General features: G+C 41.2%; 1 protein-coding gene across 23 annotated transcripts in view; it reads left to right on the top strand.

The window, feature by feature from the left end:
• Positions 1–15,905, top strand: part of PARD3 (par-3 family cell polarity regulator) — a 637,712-nt gene that overhangs the window by 609,778 nt on the left and 12,029 nt on the right. For all 23 annotated transcript variants that reach the window (XM_077268525.1, XM_077268526.1, XM_077268518.1 and 20 more), the window contains one exon: positions 4,934–5,054. In XM_077268525.1, the coding sequence (XP_077124640.1) occupies positions 4,934–5,054 (121 nt within the window). The remainder of the gene's footprint in view (positions 1–4,933; positions 5,055–15,905) is intronic.

Genomic DNA, 15,905 nt, shown 5'->3' with positions numbered 1-15,905 from the left:
ATCGTCACTTGCGTTTGCCCGGAGTGCTCGGGTATGCACAGGGTATCGCGGGTGCTCGAGTGATTTGTTCGAATCCCCGCGCCCACGTTTTGCAGCTGTTAGACTTGCGGGGAGTTCCCATGTATGTCAGGCAATCCCTGCGTGTTTTGTGGCGCGGAACATGCAGCCGCGGGAATAGTACATGTCACTCGAGCACCCGCGATACTTGGCGCAAACTCGAGTACTTGCGCTCATCACAACACCCCTGTGCACATGTGTGATCTAAGCTTACGACCATTTTTTCAATGTTTCCAAGCTGCAGTTCCAAACACAACCTATGGACAGATGTAGCACTGCCTATAGAAGAAAGGGGACATGTTTTCCTGAACTTGGACACACCCTTTTAAAGGGAAACTATCATAAGAAAATGACCTATGGTTTAAATTATTTTTTTCTATTATATGAATTAAAAAACAAATTGTGGCAATGTGTTAATTTTCACATTGGCCACAGGGGATTTTTTTTTTTAAGACTCCTACTTCCAGTCCTTTCAGGAAGAGTTCTCAGCTTGCTCCTTATCAGAGACCGGATTACAATGATAGGTAACACCTCTATACACTCTGCTCTCCCTCCCTTCACGATGACATTTGCACATTTTCAATACAAAAGATAGGGTTGGAGTCTGTTCATTGTGGTTAATGTGCATGTGCAGCTTCCCAAAACAACAGGATATTAGAGTATATAAAAGCGTCACTGTCGTTTGTGAAAACTGCAAGATTTCACTTTTTTATTTTAAAATTAGAGTATGATATGACGAAAAAAAAACATTACCAACATTTAAAAACTTGATTTAACCAATATTTCATTTTATTGATGATTGTTTCACTTGAAGACAAGTTCTGAACTAACACTTAAAGAGAACCTGTCACCAGAAAAAAACACTATTAACCTGCAGATATGGGGCTAATCTGCAGATCAAAAGCATTTTAATGCTGACCGGCGCATTCACGTAGCCTAACGCTGCGGAGAGAAAATAAACTTTATTCTCCCCATTTCAGTCAGGGAGGGGGGCTGCCGGTTTAATCACTGTTGTAAGTATATAGAGCATCGGCTGTAACTGCCCGCCCGACCCTGACTGACGCTCGGTCTGCATTGGGGCCGGCTGTCAGTCAGGGTCGGAAGCGTGGCTTCAGTCAAAGGGGCGGCGCTGGGTCAATCACCACTCTAAGTAGACAGCGGCGGCTGTAACCGTACCCCCGTCCATGACTGACATGACTCGTCTTGCAGTGGGGCAGCTGTAAGTCAGGGCCGGGGGCATGGTTACAGCCGCTGCTCTGTATACTTAGAGTGGTAGTTGAACCGGCACCACCTCCATCACTGAAGTCACGCACCCGACCCTGACTGTCAGCCGGCCCCAATGCAGAACTACTTAGAGCGATGATTGAACCCGCATCGCCCCATGACTCAAATGGGAACACTGCTGGAGGGAATTAAGTTAATTTTCTCCCCGCAGCATTTGGCTACGTGCAGGATCTGGCCAGCATTATAACGCTAATAACCCGCAGATTAACTCCATATCTGCAGGATAATTGCATTTTTTCTGGAGACAGGTTCCCTTTAAGTGGGGCTGGTTATAAAATACAGAGATGTTGGGGGAAAGAAGGATGTGATTCCTGGATTTCTACTTTTGTTTGCAAGGGAGATAAGATCCCACCTGAAGTGGCTGGTAGGAGCCGATTTCCTTCTTCTCATTTAGAACACATGAGTGCTCAACTGAGCTGAGCATGCATGTGTATAAAAGGGGGTCAGGGGAGATAGCGGTCTGATATCTATGGCCTCTGTCAACAATCTTCAACTTTTTACTTGTTGACCTGCTAAACCCCAGCATCTCGCACCAGATGTGATGATATCACTAGGCTACACTGATTGCCCTTGGGTTTGGGCCGACTCCTGAGCACAATTCTGAATTTTTTACTGTATTAAATTGCATATAATACGTGTGAGATTTTCTATTGAAATCATATTACTTCGAAATGTCAATGGATTACTCTTACCTTGGCCTGCTGTAGGGAAACATTCAAGTAAGCAATTCTGTACTGCGAACATGTGTGGGAAATTAAATTGATCCCTTCAATGCACTGAGAAGGCGTAATGTACAGAAGATTTCAATAATCGCTGTTCTCCTGATTATCTTATTGCCGGTTTCATCAATTGTCATGTTGGCAGAACAATGGGCGGCATCTCTCAGACAGTGGCTGTGTTATTGCAGCCATGTATATTTTATTCTGAAATGCTGCACTTTGTTTTTTTATTCTAGAAAAAGCCTGAAGGACTATTCAACTCAGATGACTAGTCCAAGAGGTCAGTCCCCGACAGATTATCCCCGTTCCCCTAGATTGACTGGTGTCTCCCTATACATACACATATAGAGAGAAACCGGTCAGTTTAGGTGAGCGGGAAAACAAAAAAAAACTGAGGCGGACTATAAGCTGGCATATGTTCAAAGTGTAAGAGCACGTTCACACTGTGATCATTTCACAGACAAAACACGAGAAAAAAACAAAAATGAGCATATACCCTACAGCAAGTAAATAGTAATAGCACATGTATGGTAAAAAAAACGCAGCGTACTTAGTTAACGCTATTTTGATCAAAAAAGCATAAAAGCCATCCCACCACGACAAGGTGTACCCATCGGGACGATCCTAACTTGTCTTTAGTATTAAGACCTTACCATGTGTCAAACAACGTCAATGTCAATAAGGGCAGAGCAGAAGAGGGCCCAACTGTGACACCGGGGGCAGAAGAAGCTGCCAGGGATTGTTGTCAGACTAGACGCATAGTCCCCAGACGGCTTCTCAAGTTTATTTTCTCTGAGATGCCGCAATGTTTCAGAATAAGAGCTACATGGCGGCAGTAACTGAGCCAGTGTCTGATTCTTCCTGCCCTTAGTTCAGGCAATATGAATCTACTGTTGGGTTCTAGTTAGCCACAGTGGGTCCAACACAGACATGTTTTCCCGCTTTCTGCTACAGACTGCATGATATCACCTCCTGGCCGCACTCATTCTCTAGTTATGGTTGACTGAGATATTATAATTTTTAGTGATGAAGTGAAGTCTTTACAAAACCCACAAGACTAAAGTAATGGCCCGCATTGTGGAGAAGAACAACCAACCAGGGGGTTTTTCACCGTAGATGGACAGATGAGCAATTATTTCTGAAAAGCTATTACCCACTTAGAAAATAAGACAGACATGCATTGGACCTAAGTGGTTTCATCCGACTCTCCAGTCCAGAGTTGTGTGGAATGGCCTTATTGCTGTCAAAAATCTTGAAACCTCAGTGGGTCCCATTAAAGTCAAAAAGTCAAATAGTCATAGAATCCTAGAATGTTAGAGTTGGAAGAGACCTCAAAGGTCATCGTGTCCTACCCCCTGCTCAATGCAGGATTCACTAAACCATCTCAGACAGATGTCTGAGTCCATCGGGTTTTGTTGGAGTCTGTTTTGAAGTTTATCCACATTGCTGTCATATTTGGAAACCATGATGCTACTGTGAAGAGAGCATAAAAGCCCCCGTACATATTATGGTCAAATCTGCCTGTATCGACAGATGTGGTCAACTGTCTAGTTGTGTATGGCGGCCCCGATGATGTTGGGGAAGATAATGATCTGCCATGTCCGAATTCAGACTGCCGATCATTTGTTCTCAACAAAGATGTCTAGCTGGTTCTCTTTCGTAGAGAACACCAGAGCTCTCGGCAGGCAATTAGAGGAACTCCATTAGTTGCCATCCAGAGTACTCGGACATAGTTAATGGGGTTCATCAGGTGACATTGGTGGCCATCAAGTGATTGATCCAGCATTTGTCCTTACTTTGTTTTTTTCCTGTTCGTTTTACAGAAGAGAAAACCTGAAATGTCGACACATGTTGAGTCCATTGTAAGCGGCTAACATTGATTTCTGTTACTTAGAAATTATATGTTGTCTGAATATAAGTTGCCAAATATCTTTCAATCCTAGAAATATTGTCATTCTCTGATGAAGCAGAATACATCATGTTCCCTATATAGTGACTGTGAACATGATATGCAATGTACCAATATGATGTAGCAGAAGGATGATGTTATCTATCGATTAGAGAAAGTAAATTGAGCCGCGCACCACTTCAGTGGTAGTAAAGTTGCCGACATCATACGCCCGGCCATGGCATGAACGTTTCACCCTTTGATCCATATTTAAAACACTTTTTCAGATTTTTTACTACTAATCTGTGTGGAAACCTAATAGAAGCCCCTCCTTACACATTGGATGGCTGTTATGGTTTGGCTGATTGTTCGGCTGACAGCTATCTCGCCCGTCTTTCACATATACAGGTTTGCTTGCTCACTGTGCCGAGTTCTCCTGTGTTCTCTATGAGAGAGGCAATGCCAGAAATCTCTGGCGGTGGCTTATGTCTGAGAGAATAAAGTGATAGGTAGTCCGGAATTCGACATGCTGGAACCTTAACTCCCCCGACAGTCATCTATCCAGGGCACTATACATATTAGACTGTCGCCCGAACTCATCGATATCAGTAGGTTTGGGTCACATTAGTCTAATGTATATGGTTGGCTTTAGTGTTCAGCTTCAATGGGATAAGGTTGCCATTGCAAAAAAATAATGCAGATATTTAGGAGACATTTGGACTGTGAACTTGTTTTGTCAGTAGCCCGTTGAAGGGATGCAGAGAATCGTTTGGCTGTGCAGCCCCTTTATTATTGATTGACGTCAATATTTTGGGCCTTCCAGTCTGGTAGTAACATAAACGTTTCAGATTACGGTTCCCGGAGTTTAGTTTTACCATGTTTCCAATATTTTGACATTTCTTTACTCTGATTGCTCCCTCTTTGTACGAGCATTGGGCAAGTACCATACAGAAAGGCAATAATGACATTTCTCTATTTATTTCAGCAATCGATCAACTCCAAGCAATCATGACCGGATACAGCGCCTTCGTCAGGAATTTCAGCAAGCCAGGCACGAAGATGATGTGGATGAACGCCGGCGAACGTATAGTTTTGAACAACCTTGGGTGAGTACTTTAATATGTCCATTAACTAACGTTGTAAGAGGGGTGATCCATCAATAAGATTCAATTCCAGGGTAGGTATTCCTTACGGTGCCATACAACCAACCTATGACCTTTCAACCCGTGTCCTTATTCTCACAGCATGTGTCCATTATGGATAATTTAATTTCATATCTGACCTCACCATCTGCCCAGTTATTTAAGTGATATCAGATTCCCGCCGCATCAAATTGTGTTTATTTTGCAATGAAGCAAATCCAAAAGTCACGGATGTGTGAGCATAATGAGCACCACGAAAACCGAGTCAATGCTATTGAGCAATGCAAACACTACAAGTAATGCACGAGTGGGATTATTATTATTTTTTCTTCTAACAATGGGTTATTTATACAATATTTGCCTTTCCTTAATTTGGACACATAGGACCTGCTGTAATCCCCTTGTCTGCTATTTTTTTTTTTTTTTAAATATATCGGCCCGAGTGTCTCCTTCCTAAATTGTAATCCTGACCCTCATTTATTGCGGTCACTCTTTTGTGATTGACAGGGCTGCAGTCAATAGAGCTGCTAATAATGGCTTACAGTAACAGTCCCTTTGTGAGTTACTAATTAATGAAAACCTTTACCTTATGACTTGCTGAATCCCTTAGTAGTAAGCGGACCGTGGACATAAACAGATGGGTTTGACTTTTTCCAGATCAGTCACTTTCTTTTCATGCAAATGACCAATTGGGAAAATCTATAGTGTCAGAGTTCAGGCAGCGCAACTCCCAATGAATGGTTATATAGAAAAAAGCTGACCATTAGAGATCAGTGCTCCAGAATACCCAGATAATACTTCAAAAATCTATGTTTCGGGCAGAGAAACCATTCATCAGGTAAATATGCAAGAACACTATAAACTTTCAGGGAGATATATTGTTGGCTGGTCCAGGGTAATAGTCCCATATATGTGCCATCAGTTACCATATGGTCTTCAGATTTGGGACTATAACACCATGTCTCAACAGAAGAGTCCTGGTGGTCCTGTGTATTTGCAAAAAACAAAGGGTTTCTCAACTCGAAATAATGCTTTAAAGCGGTATTCTCAATCTCAAGTATGGAAATTATTCCCTATTGCTAGGGGTCTGACCGCTGGGAACCCTCACTGATCCTGAGAACAGAGGCTCTGAAAAGCTGTGTGACGTGGTGGTTGATCACGTGCATAGCCGAGCAACAGTGCCACATGGGCTCTTCCCCAATCTATATACCTGCCATAATATTGTCTGCCGTGGAGACAACCCGTGAAAGAATTATAATAATGTATATTTGGTATGCAACTTATTTGCTAACTATAGGGGGGGTATCCTTCTGTTGCGGTTTTAGATGCAAACATTTTTGGACCGCCTCACCCTCCCCCCTTCAAAATAAAGTGTGGATTGAACAGCTCCATCCCCTGGTGACAGATTCCTTTTAAGGATCAAAATTCATATACTAATACAAAGTCTTGAAACTGTTCCAGAAAATGAAGTTTTTCTCCGTGGCAAGTAATAGGTGTGGGCAATGTGAAAATCACACCTGAAACGAGATAAAAAAGGGAGAAGTTCACTCAACCTTTGCAGTGCGTGCGTACCACCCTAAGCATGGAGAACAGAAAGAGGAGAAGAGAACTGTCTGAGGACCTGAGAACCAAAATTGTTGACAATGTCAACAATCTCAAGGTTACAAGTCCATCTCCAGAGCTCTTGATGTTCCTTTGTCCATGGTGCGGAACATATTCAAGAAGTTTACAACCCATGGCACTGATCTTATCTCCCTGGATGTAGACAGCAGAGAAAAATTGATGAAAGGTTGCAATGCAGGATAGTCCTAATGGTGGATAACCCTCAAAGCATTTTATTTAAAATCCATAACATGTCAATCCTTTTAGCGTTTTTAAAGATTTTCCACCCATTTAATTTAATAAGGTAAAACGCGCCAGCGAGTTTCCTGCCAAACACACTTGTTTTTACAGCAGAAACGTATGCTGCAAATAGTAAATGTGTGCACATACCCTTACAATGCACTTGTAGTCATACAGTAGATTTACGAGGGTCACTTCACAAGAGGGTGCACAAATTATTTGCACTAGAGCCTGTTCTTTGATAACTCATTGACCTATGGGCCTGTGTAACGTATAAGTATCCTGCATCCAGACAAGACACTAAAAAGATGGCAGAAAATGCTGTCCCTTCATATTGGGCTCCCGGATGTTCATGGAATATGTCAGTCCTTCACACTGAGCTGTCGCGTTGTGTCATCGGGGTAATGTAGTCTATAAACAAAATCCCATCTTCAAATTGAATGTGTTGCAAGTTTACAAAGTTAAAAGGCCAATAAAATGGGTTTATGATTATTGATCATCTTACAGTTAAATTATTCCTTGACCTTTAACTTAGATTTTGCTCTCCTTAGACGCCACAGTTCATTTTAGACTTGACAGTATCTCGACAGCCTAGGTAGATTCCGTTTAATGTCTGCCACAATGAGGTTTCTTCTATCTGCTGGTGATTGGTCTGTGCACTCAACGCTCACATCTGTGCGCAATGCTTGGGCTGAGCTGGTGTTTGAATGCCCTTGAAGTTCTCTCCGAGCATTAGTGCTGCAGAAAATAATGCTCTCCTCTGTTACTTTGTGACTTAAGAACATATACACTGCACTATTTTCGTGATTGAGCATTCCCAGGAGTCTAAACAGGCTGCCGATTACCCAACAAACGAGCAGACGCTCGTTCTTCGAGTGAAAAGATTATTGTTCTCTGCAGCACATTGTCCTCTGTAATCAGGGCCTGTGCTGCTGAGAAAAATGGCAGTCTATACACACTAAACTATCTATTACAGCTTTTTCCATCCGCATCTGAACTCAGTCCGGTCTGTGTAAACAGGCTGTTAAACAACCGCCAACCAGTAAACATATTATCGGTCATTCAGTGCTGCACATTGCATAGTGTAGCCATGACGGTAGCTGCTGTTACTGGTTTGCTTCAGTTTCTTGGTCATGTCTTTGTTTTTTGATGGAGATGTAATAGTTTACTTAGACAGTCCACCATTTTTTATTTAAAGTGGTTGTTCCAACCAAAAGACTCTTCTGTTACGCAAAGCAATACTACAGCTATGGAAATCACTAGTGAAGGGGATGTTCAGCCGCACATTTATGGTGCTGGAAAAATGAGCACAATAAAATGAATAGATCATGTAATACACGGTCACAATAAGTCTGCCAAACAGAAGCCAGTCTAGCTAGTTGAGATAGCTTTCTAGTGTGGGAGTCTCCTCTATTACATCCATATACTATTTTATAGGGCATCTGTTAGTAGGATCAACTCTCCTAAGCCATCAATATGGGAATATAGTTCATAGGAATTTGAATGAAATGAACTTGTTAAGATTCATAGGCTGTATATAGATTTTCCTGAGAACCTGCCTCCTGTCAGCAGGATTTTGCTAAGTAAACTACAGCCAATGTCAGGTTGGCATTGTTAAACTGATTAAAATGATACCTGTGGTGAAGAAATATGTCTTGTAGTTCTTGTGTATTTAGTGTTAGAGGTTTTCAGTTAATGATATGCCCGTGCTCCGGCGTGGGACTGTAGGCAGAGTCTGATCTTCCTGCTCTAAACTAGAGAAACCAAGAAGAGACCTGCCCACAGGCCGCCCTAAAGCACAAACCTGTTCCTCATCGTAGAGACTGTTTGCACTTCGGGGCGGCCTGTGGGCAGGTATTTCCTTGGTTTCTCTGGCTTAGAGCAGGAAGATAAGACTCTGCCTACAGTCCTGCCCCGGAGCACTGGCATGTCATTAACTGAAATCTTCTAACTCTGATTACACAAAAACCACAAGACGGATTTCTTCACCCCAGGTATCATTTTAATCAGTGTAACAGCGCCAACCTGTTAATTCCTGTAGTTTAATTGTCAAAATCCTGCTGACAGGTTCACTTTAAATGAGTGGGTGAGCCATGTAATGAGTGACAGTCTACTCTCCTTATCTACATGTTTCATACTCATAACTCCCCTTTTCATTTATAACAAGCTCCGGAGGCAGATTCTCAGGGAGATCCATGTCCGGCCCATAGATCTTAACAGTTCATTTACATATTAAGAAAAGCATGGATTTCTCTGGAATAAGACATTAGATCGTAGATGTCAAGGTATCATTTATTCAGCTTCTTATGACTTACATGCCCATATAGACTGCTTAGGAGGGTTTATCCTACTGACAGATTCCTTTAAGGCCATTGGATATGAGTTGTCCTCTTTCAAAAACCCCTTGAATGCCCTTTCACATGGAATCTATAAAGTAATTTTATTTATCAGTGACTTAAATTGAAAAATAAAATGACACCTTACACAAATGACAAAATGTAATTCACAACCTAATAATAAATGATTTTCTTTAACCAACTGAAAATGAAAAAGTGTTTGAAGAAGTTTTCCTAAGAAAATTAACATTTAGGGGTCATGTGTAGGGCTTAGTGATCTTTTATGCTATTGCAGAGAGGGGGGAGGCTCCTGCTGCAGACATTTGTCTTTCACCCACACACAGGATCCCGAGACAGATTTTTTTTATACAGTATCTTTCTCCGTTTTAATTTTAAGATTAAAGAATAGGAGGATTTGCAGAAATGGCTTTTTGTGTTTGCATTTTCTGTGTTTAGGTCGAATATCGGTAACGTCCCGGTTGAGAACCTCCTACTCACACTTGCCATTTATTACTCCCGTGAAATCCAACATGGTGCAATGATGGGAGAAGTAGTTTGATCATGAAGAAGCCTTCTAGCCTTGGTATAAGTGGCTGTTCAGCTCTGCGCTCATATACTTGTTGAGCAGATGTCTGTTTTCCAATGCTGTCGGAGAATGCAAGCAATATCATTTACATACTTAACATTCAGACTTCAAATAATACTGAGCAGATGGCCGTCCTTCTGAAGGGGAACTTTAAAACAGATATTATCTTTGTTATTTTAACCACTTTTCTACCAGATGAAATGAAGCCTCCAAACAAATAGAATTGTGATGAAAAGCTTTGCATACAAAGGTAAACTGCACCTCACATCTGATGGTAAGAACAGGTGGCAATATTCTTCTCCGTAGATTTATTTCCTGGCAGTTTCTTTGTGGAGTGATTTATCTCCACCATTCCACCACAACTGGAAGACCTGCTGCCAATGAAAAATATATGCATTTACTATGGCCACCCGGAAAGGATATTTTCATAATGACGCCGATATGGATGTTCTACATGATGGCTGTAAGTTCCCATCATGTGATGGGAGTCGAAGGGCAGCGCAAACTGCGCATGCCCGGAAAAAACTTACAGCGCAGGCGTCGGGGACGTTAATGAAGGAAGAGGAGGCGGCGCACGGAGGCCCTGAGTGATGGCTGGGAGGCGTTTGTGTCAGGGGGGAAAAGACATGCCCCCCGACAAACTACTGGTAGGAAAGGCAAATTCTAAAAACGAATAGTTCAGCGTTGGCAGGGACCCCAACTAAAAGAGCCACCTTGACAGAATGCAGCATTAGTGCTCTTTTAGTTAAAAACGCCTTGGGGGAGGTGACAGGTTCCCTTTACTATACATTTCTTATGCGTAGTCACCCTGCCCGGTGACCTTCATTTTCTTCCTACATTCAGATTGGCCTTTTTTTTCCTTCTGCTTCATAGATGTCTGCCACTGTGGCATGGAGTGTGCAAGGCTAAGTCGAACTCGTGTTTCCTGTGCTTTTCCTACCCCACAACTCGGGGGGAGTCATGGTTTCGACCATGTTCCCCATGCCACTGTGGCGATCATATTGGAAGCCGGTGAAAAGAATTTCTATCTGAGCCGAAGAGGCGGCAGAACGCAAATGTAGGGCGGCGACACATGTGAAATGTATTATCCGTTTTTATTCTCAGGTTTAATGATCACTTTAAAGAGTACTGTATGACTTAAGATACATACAAATGGTTCTGGATGGTTACAGGGATGTTGATAAAGGGTTCTATGTCATTTCAAGGGTATAGGTTAAACCTCCTCTATGACTCAACAAAGTGAGATAAAAGGTTCTGGATAACTCCAGGTTCATGGATACAGAGCTCTACCTAATTCAGATGATATAGATGAAGGGTTCTGCATGACTCCATGGCTATAAATGAAGGTTTGTACATGACTCCATGGATATAGATGGAGGGATCTGCATGACTCCATGGATATAAATGAAGGTTTGTACATGACTCCATGGATATAGATGGAGGGATCTGCATGACTCCATGGATATAAATGAAGGTTTGTACATGACTCCATGGATATAGATGGAGGGATCTGCATGACTCCATGGATATAAATGAAGGTTTGTACATGACTCCATGGATATAGATGGAGGGATCTGCATGACTCCAAGGATATGGATGAAGGTTTCTGCATGCTTTCAAGTATATACAGTGGGTACGGAAAGTATTCAGACCGCTTTAAATTTTTCACTCATTGTTTCATTGCAGCCATTTGGTAAATTCAAAAAAAGTTCATTTTTTTTCTCATTAACGTACACTCTGCACCCCATCTTGACTGGAAAAAAGACAGAAATGTAGTAATTTTTGCAAATTTATTAAACAAAGAGTGAAAAATTTAAAGGGGTCTGAATACTTTCCGTACCCACTGTAGATGGAGGGTTATGCATGACTCCAAGGCTATAGATGAAGAGTTCTGCATGGTTCAAAGTATAGATATGAAAGGTTCGGCTTGACTCCAAGAATATAAATGAAGGATTCTTTATGGTTCCTAGTATTTAGTTTTGCTTCTGTATAAGTCATCTGTGCTGTCACACGTAGAACACTTTTTGCAATTTTTGGCTCCACTGTATAAGAAGGATATAGCTGAACTACAGCTGGTGCAGAGAAGAAGGTTGTTAAAGAAATGGGTGAACTGCAATATGAAGACAGGTTATGAAACTTGAGGTTGGAAAAGCAATGACTTATGGGCGATCATATTATAATGTAGTAATATACCTGTGGACAGTGCAGAGATGTTTCTAATGATCTTTGTACAGTAAGACCTGCAATAATGACAAGGGGACATGCTGTACATCACGAGGAAAGAAAGTTTGAATATCATCACAGACAGTGATTCAATACTGTAAGAGCAGTAAGATAATGGATTCTTTACTGTAAGAGCAGTAAGATAATGGTTCTTTACTGTAAGAGCAGTGAGATAATGGATTCTTTACTGTAAGAGCAGTGAGGTAATGGATTCTTTACTGTAAGAGCAGTGAGATAATGGATTCTTTACTATAAGGGCAGTGAGATAATGGATTCTTTAATGTAAGGGCAGTGAGATAATGGATTATTTACTGTAAGAGCAGTGAGATAATGGATTCTTTACTGTAAGAGCAGTGAGATAATGGATTATTTACTGTAAGGGCAAAGAGGTAATGGATTCTTTACTGTAAGGGCAGTGAGATAATGGATTCTTTACTGTCAGAGCAGTGAGATAATGGATTCTTTACTGTAAGAGCAGTGAGATTATGGAACACTCTGCCATATGATGTTGTAATAGTTGATTCACTGAAAAAGTTCAAGGAGGGCCTATATGCCTTTCTTGAAAAATATTTAGCAGATTATGGGTATGAGATTTTGGAGATGGGACGTTAATCCAGGGAATTAGTCTGATTGCCATATGTCGAGTTGGGCAGGATTTTTCCCCCTAATATGATTTAATGAGTGTCCATCTCATGAGGTATTCTTGTGGATCATCATGTCAGGGTATTGGTTGAACTCGATGGACTTGTTACTTCTTTCAGCCATAAAACTATGAAACTTTTCATTCAAGTTGCTATTTCCAAAATTCTGCCGTCACTTAAAAAAAATGCTGCAAAAAGAACGATTTCCGCAGAGTTCAGTAACTTTGTAAAAAGGCATAATATTCTAGGATTTTAATGGATTAGGTGCATTTTGGGGGACAAGCACACTTTGCCGAACTCCCTCTGTGGCAGCAGTTATTTGGGCAGTCATTCATTTCTCTGCTTCCTGCAATACATTAGCCAAGAGTCATAATGCCCTTCAGAGAATTGCTTTCAATTTCAGCTTGTGTACTACACAGGGGGTACACAAAAGTCTTGAATTCTGTCTGAATTAATGCATCTGCTACCAATTGCCGTTTGCTTTTAATAAAAAAGAAAAAAACGCACGTTCCCCTTAGCAACCTTAAAATGTAAGAAGAAAACATATTCAAGGACATCTCTTGAGCTATTGAATTACAGGGTTGTAATTTTGATGCACAATGGCTGGAATTCAATTCCATGTACTGAATATATCATATAATTATATATTTCCAATTAGTCCTAGTACGGCTTTGTAAATGCTCGCGCTGACATTGTGTGCTTGCTAGGATTTATAAAACCTGTATTTATGCAGAAACTTTCAATGGCTGTGACATCGTAACCAAGTAAGCAAGAACTTGAAAGGCCTTGAAAAGCTCACTATTTTTGAGAGCTGCAGGGTACAGAGGAGCCGTACTGCTGCTTTTTTCTAAATGGAAGAGGCGTTTTACTTTATCCACGAGATTTGTACCATGCAGAACAAACATATGCAAAATGGCAATTTATTATGTCAATCGGTGGTATGTCTGACTTTAAAGTCAACCAGTTGCTTTTTTTTGTTAGACAAAACCAAGGCTATTACTGTATTGTATAGCACTTGGTTTTATCATTCTTAACATGCCGCTCTTAAAATTGCTTGCTTATAGTGGGTAAAACGGTGGCTCAGTGGTTAGCACTGCAGCCTTGCAGCGCTGGGGTCCTGGGTTCAAATCCCACCAAGACATCTGCAAGGAGTGTGTATGTTCTCCCCGTGTTTGCGTGGGTTTTCTCCGGTTTCCTCCCACATTCCAAAGACATACTGATAGGGTATCTAGATTGTGAGCCCCAATGGGGACAGTGGCAATAATGTCTGTAAAGCGCTGTGGAATTAATGGCGCTATATAAATGAGTAAAATAAATAAATATAAAACACGGTGTTTTATACAGTATGTAAGAGTCACGTGGGCGGTGCTGGAGTGTTGAAAAGCCAGAGCATCCTGTCTGTTAGGGCTCGAGCACATGGCCGTATTTTTTCGGTTAAAGTGCGATTAAAAAAAAAAAATCAGATCGTGCTCAGACCAATGTTATTTTATGAGACCGTGCACATGTCCGATAATTTCCTGATCCAGTGAAAAATATTTCAGCATGCCTGAGTTTGATCCAATACTCAGGTCACGAAGTCATTGAGTCCAATATCAGACTGCACTGGGATGACATGCGATCTCCACAGACTGACACAATGGAGAAGACGGAGACTTTTTTTTTTCTTCTCTAGCACCACGCAGATGGCTTTTTTTTTTTTAGAATGATTTCCATATACCATTTGCTGGTTTCTAACTTTTTATCTAGCATAGTGAAAAATGACGATTTTAAGAGCATGTTTAGAGAAGGCATCACAGTGGCTCAGTGGTTAGCACGGTTGCTTTGCGGCAATGGGGTACTGCATTCAAATCCCACCAAGGACAACATCTCCAAGGAGTTTGTATGTTCTCCCCGTGTTCTCGAAGGTTTCCTTAGGTTTCCTCCCACAATCCAAAGGCATACTCATAGGGAATGTAGATTGTGAGCCCCAGTGGGGACAGTGATGAAGATGTCTGTAAATCACTGCCGAATATGATGGCGCTATGTAAGTGAGTGAAACAAATAGCTTACCTATCATCAATCACTTTAACTTTATGGTGTTGGTTAATTTTTTGAACATTTTGTGACATGTACCTTTTAAATTACAAATATTTGTGTAATAACCTGACAACTTCTATAGCTACTTATCACAACTCGTCTAACACCCTCACATCTGTCTACCACTACTAACCCTCAACAGACCATGGGCAATGGAGAATATTTCAAGGCTTAAACACTGATGAAGTCCAGCAGAAGACCACTTCATCAGGCATTTTCCACTAGCGTGTTTTTTTATGGTTTCATTCTCCAATAACTTATTAGAATGTATTGATTATATGTTTTGTGTGAACAATAATAAAAAAAAGTAGACTATGAACCCTTTATGTATTGATCGAGGAATCGTTCATGCGTTAGGCCAAAGACCAACGCTGCAGGAGACCAGACTTGAACTTTTCCCCACCAAGTGCTATAATCTGGTTGTCCCTAGGCTTATACAGCTGTTCACATTGAAGCGATATGTTTTTTTCCGTCCATCTTGCCACCACTTCTCTGTCCTCGGTTCATCTTCATTGCATTATTGATAATGACTTTTGAGACATTCTTTAGGAAATCTTTGCTATTTGGGCGTTGCAGTTTTTTCTTTTCCCCTTGAAGGTTGCAGTCTTCCAATTACAACCAGTTGATACTTACGGAGTGGAGAACTGTCATGATGGATTGACAGCTTTCAGGAATTGCACCTATCTCTGTTATGTGCTGTTTGCACAGGTGCTTCCATGTCCTCTGCTCTGACGTGCATCTGACCTACCTTGCTATGGAGTTTTCGGTTGTGTCATGTAACACATTGAACTTTCCATCCCATCTTCTTGGAATACGTAGTGAAGCCATTATGGAAAACCAACAGACCAAGAATGTAACCAGCATTACATGATGTGCTATGCTATACAACAGTTTATTGCACATCCTCCATCTCTGATACCAACTACATCTAAACCTTGGATTTGGGGAAACAACAATCATGAAGTGTTGTTTGTGATATGTAAATATATTCAGACTTCTTTATCATTTCTGTTACAATCTATTGTGGCATTCTGAATAATTTTCGATAATCGACTGTCTTCATGCAGTCCCAGAAACCCTATGAAAAGTTCTAGGGTACTTTCCAAAGTAC

This window comes from Ranitomeya variabilis, chromosome 6 (assembly GCF_051348905.1).
Source record: "Ranitomeya variabilis isolate aRanVar5 chromosome 6, aRanVar5.hap1, whole genome shotgun sequence".
Taxonomy (NCBI): domain Eukaryota; kingdom Metazoa; phylum Chordata; class Amphibia; order Anura; family Dendrobatidae; genus Ranitomeya; species Ranitomeya variabilis.
The sequence above is the reverse complement of the archived record's forward strand: the minus strand, read 5'-3'. Positions and strand labels throughout refer to the sequence as shown.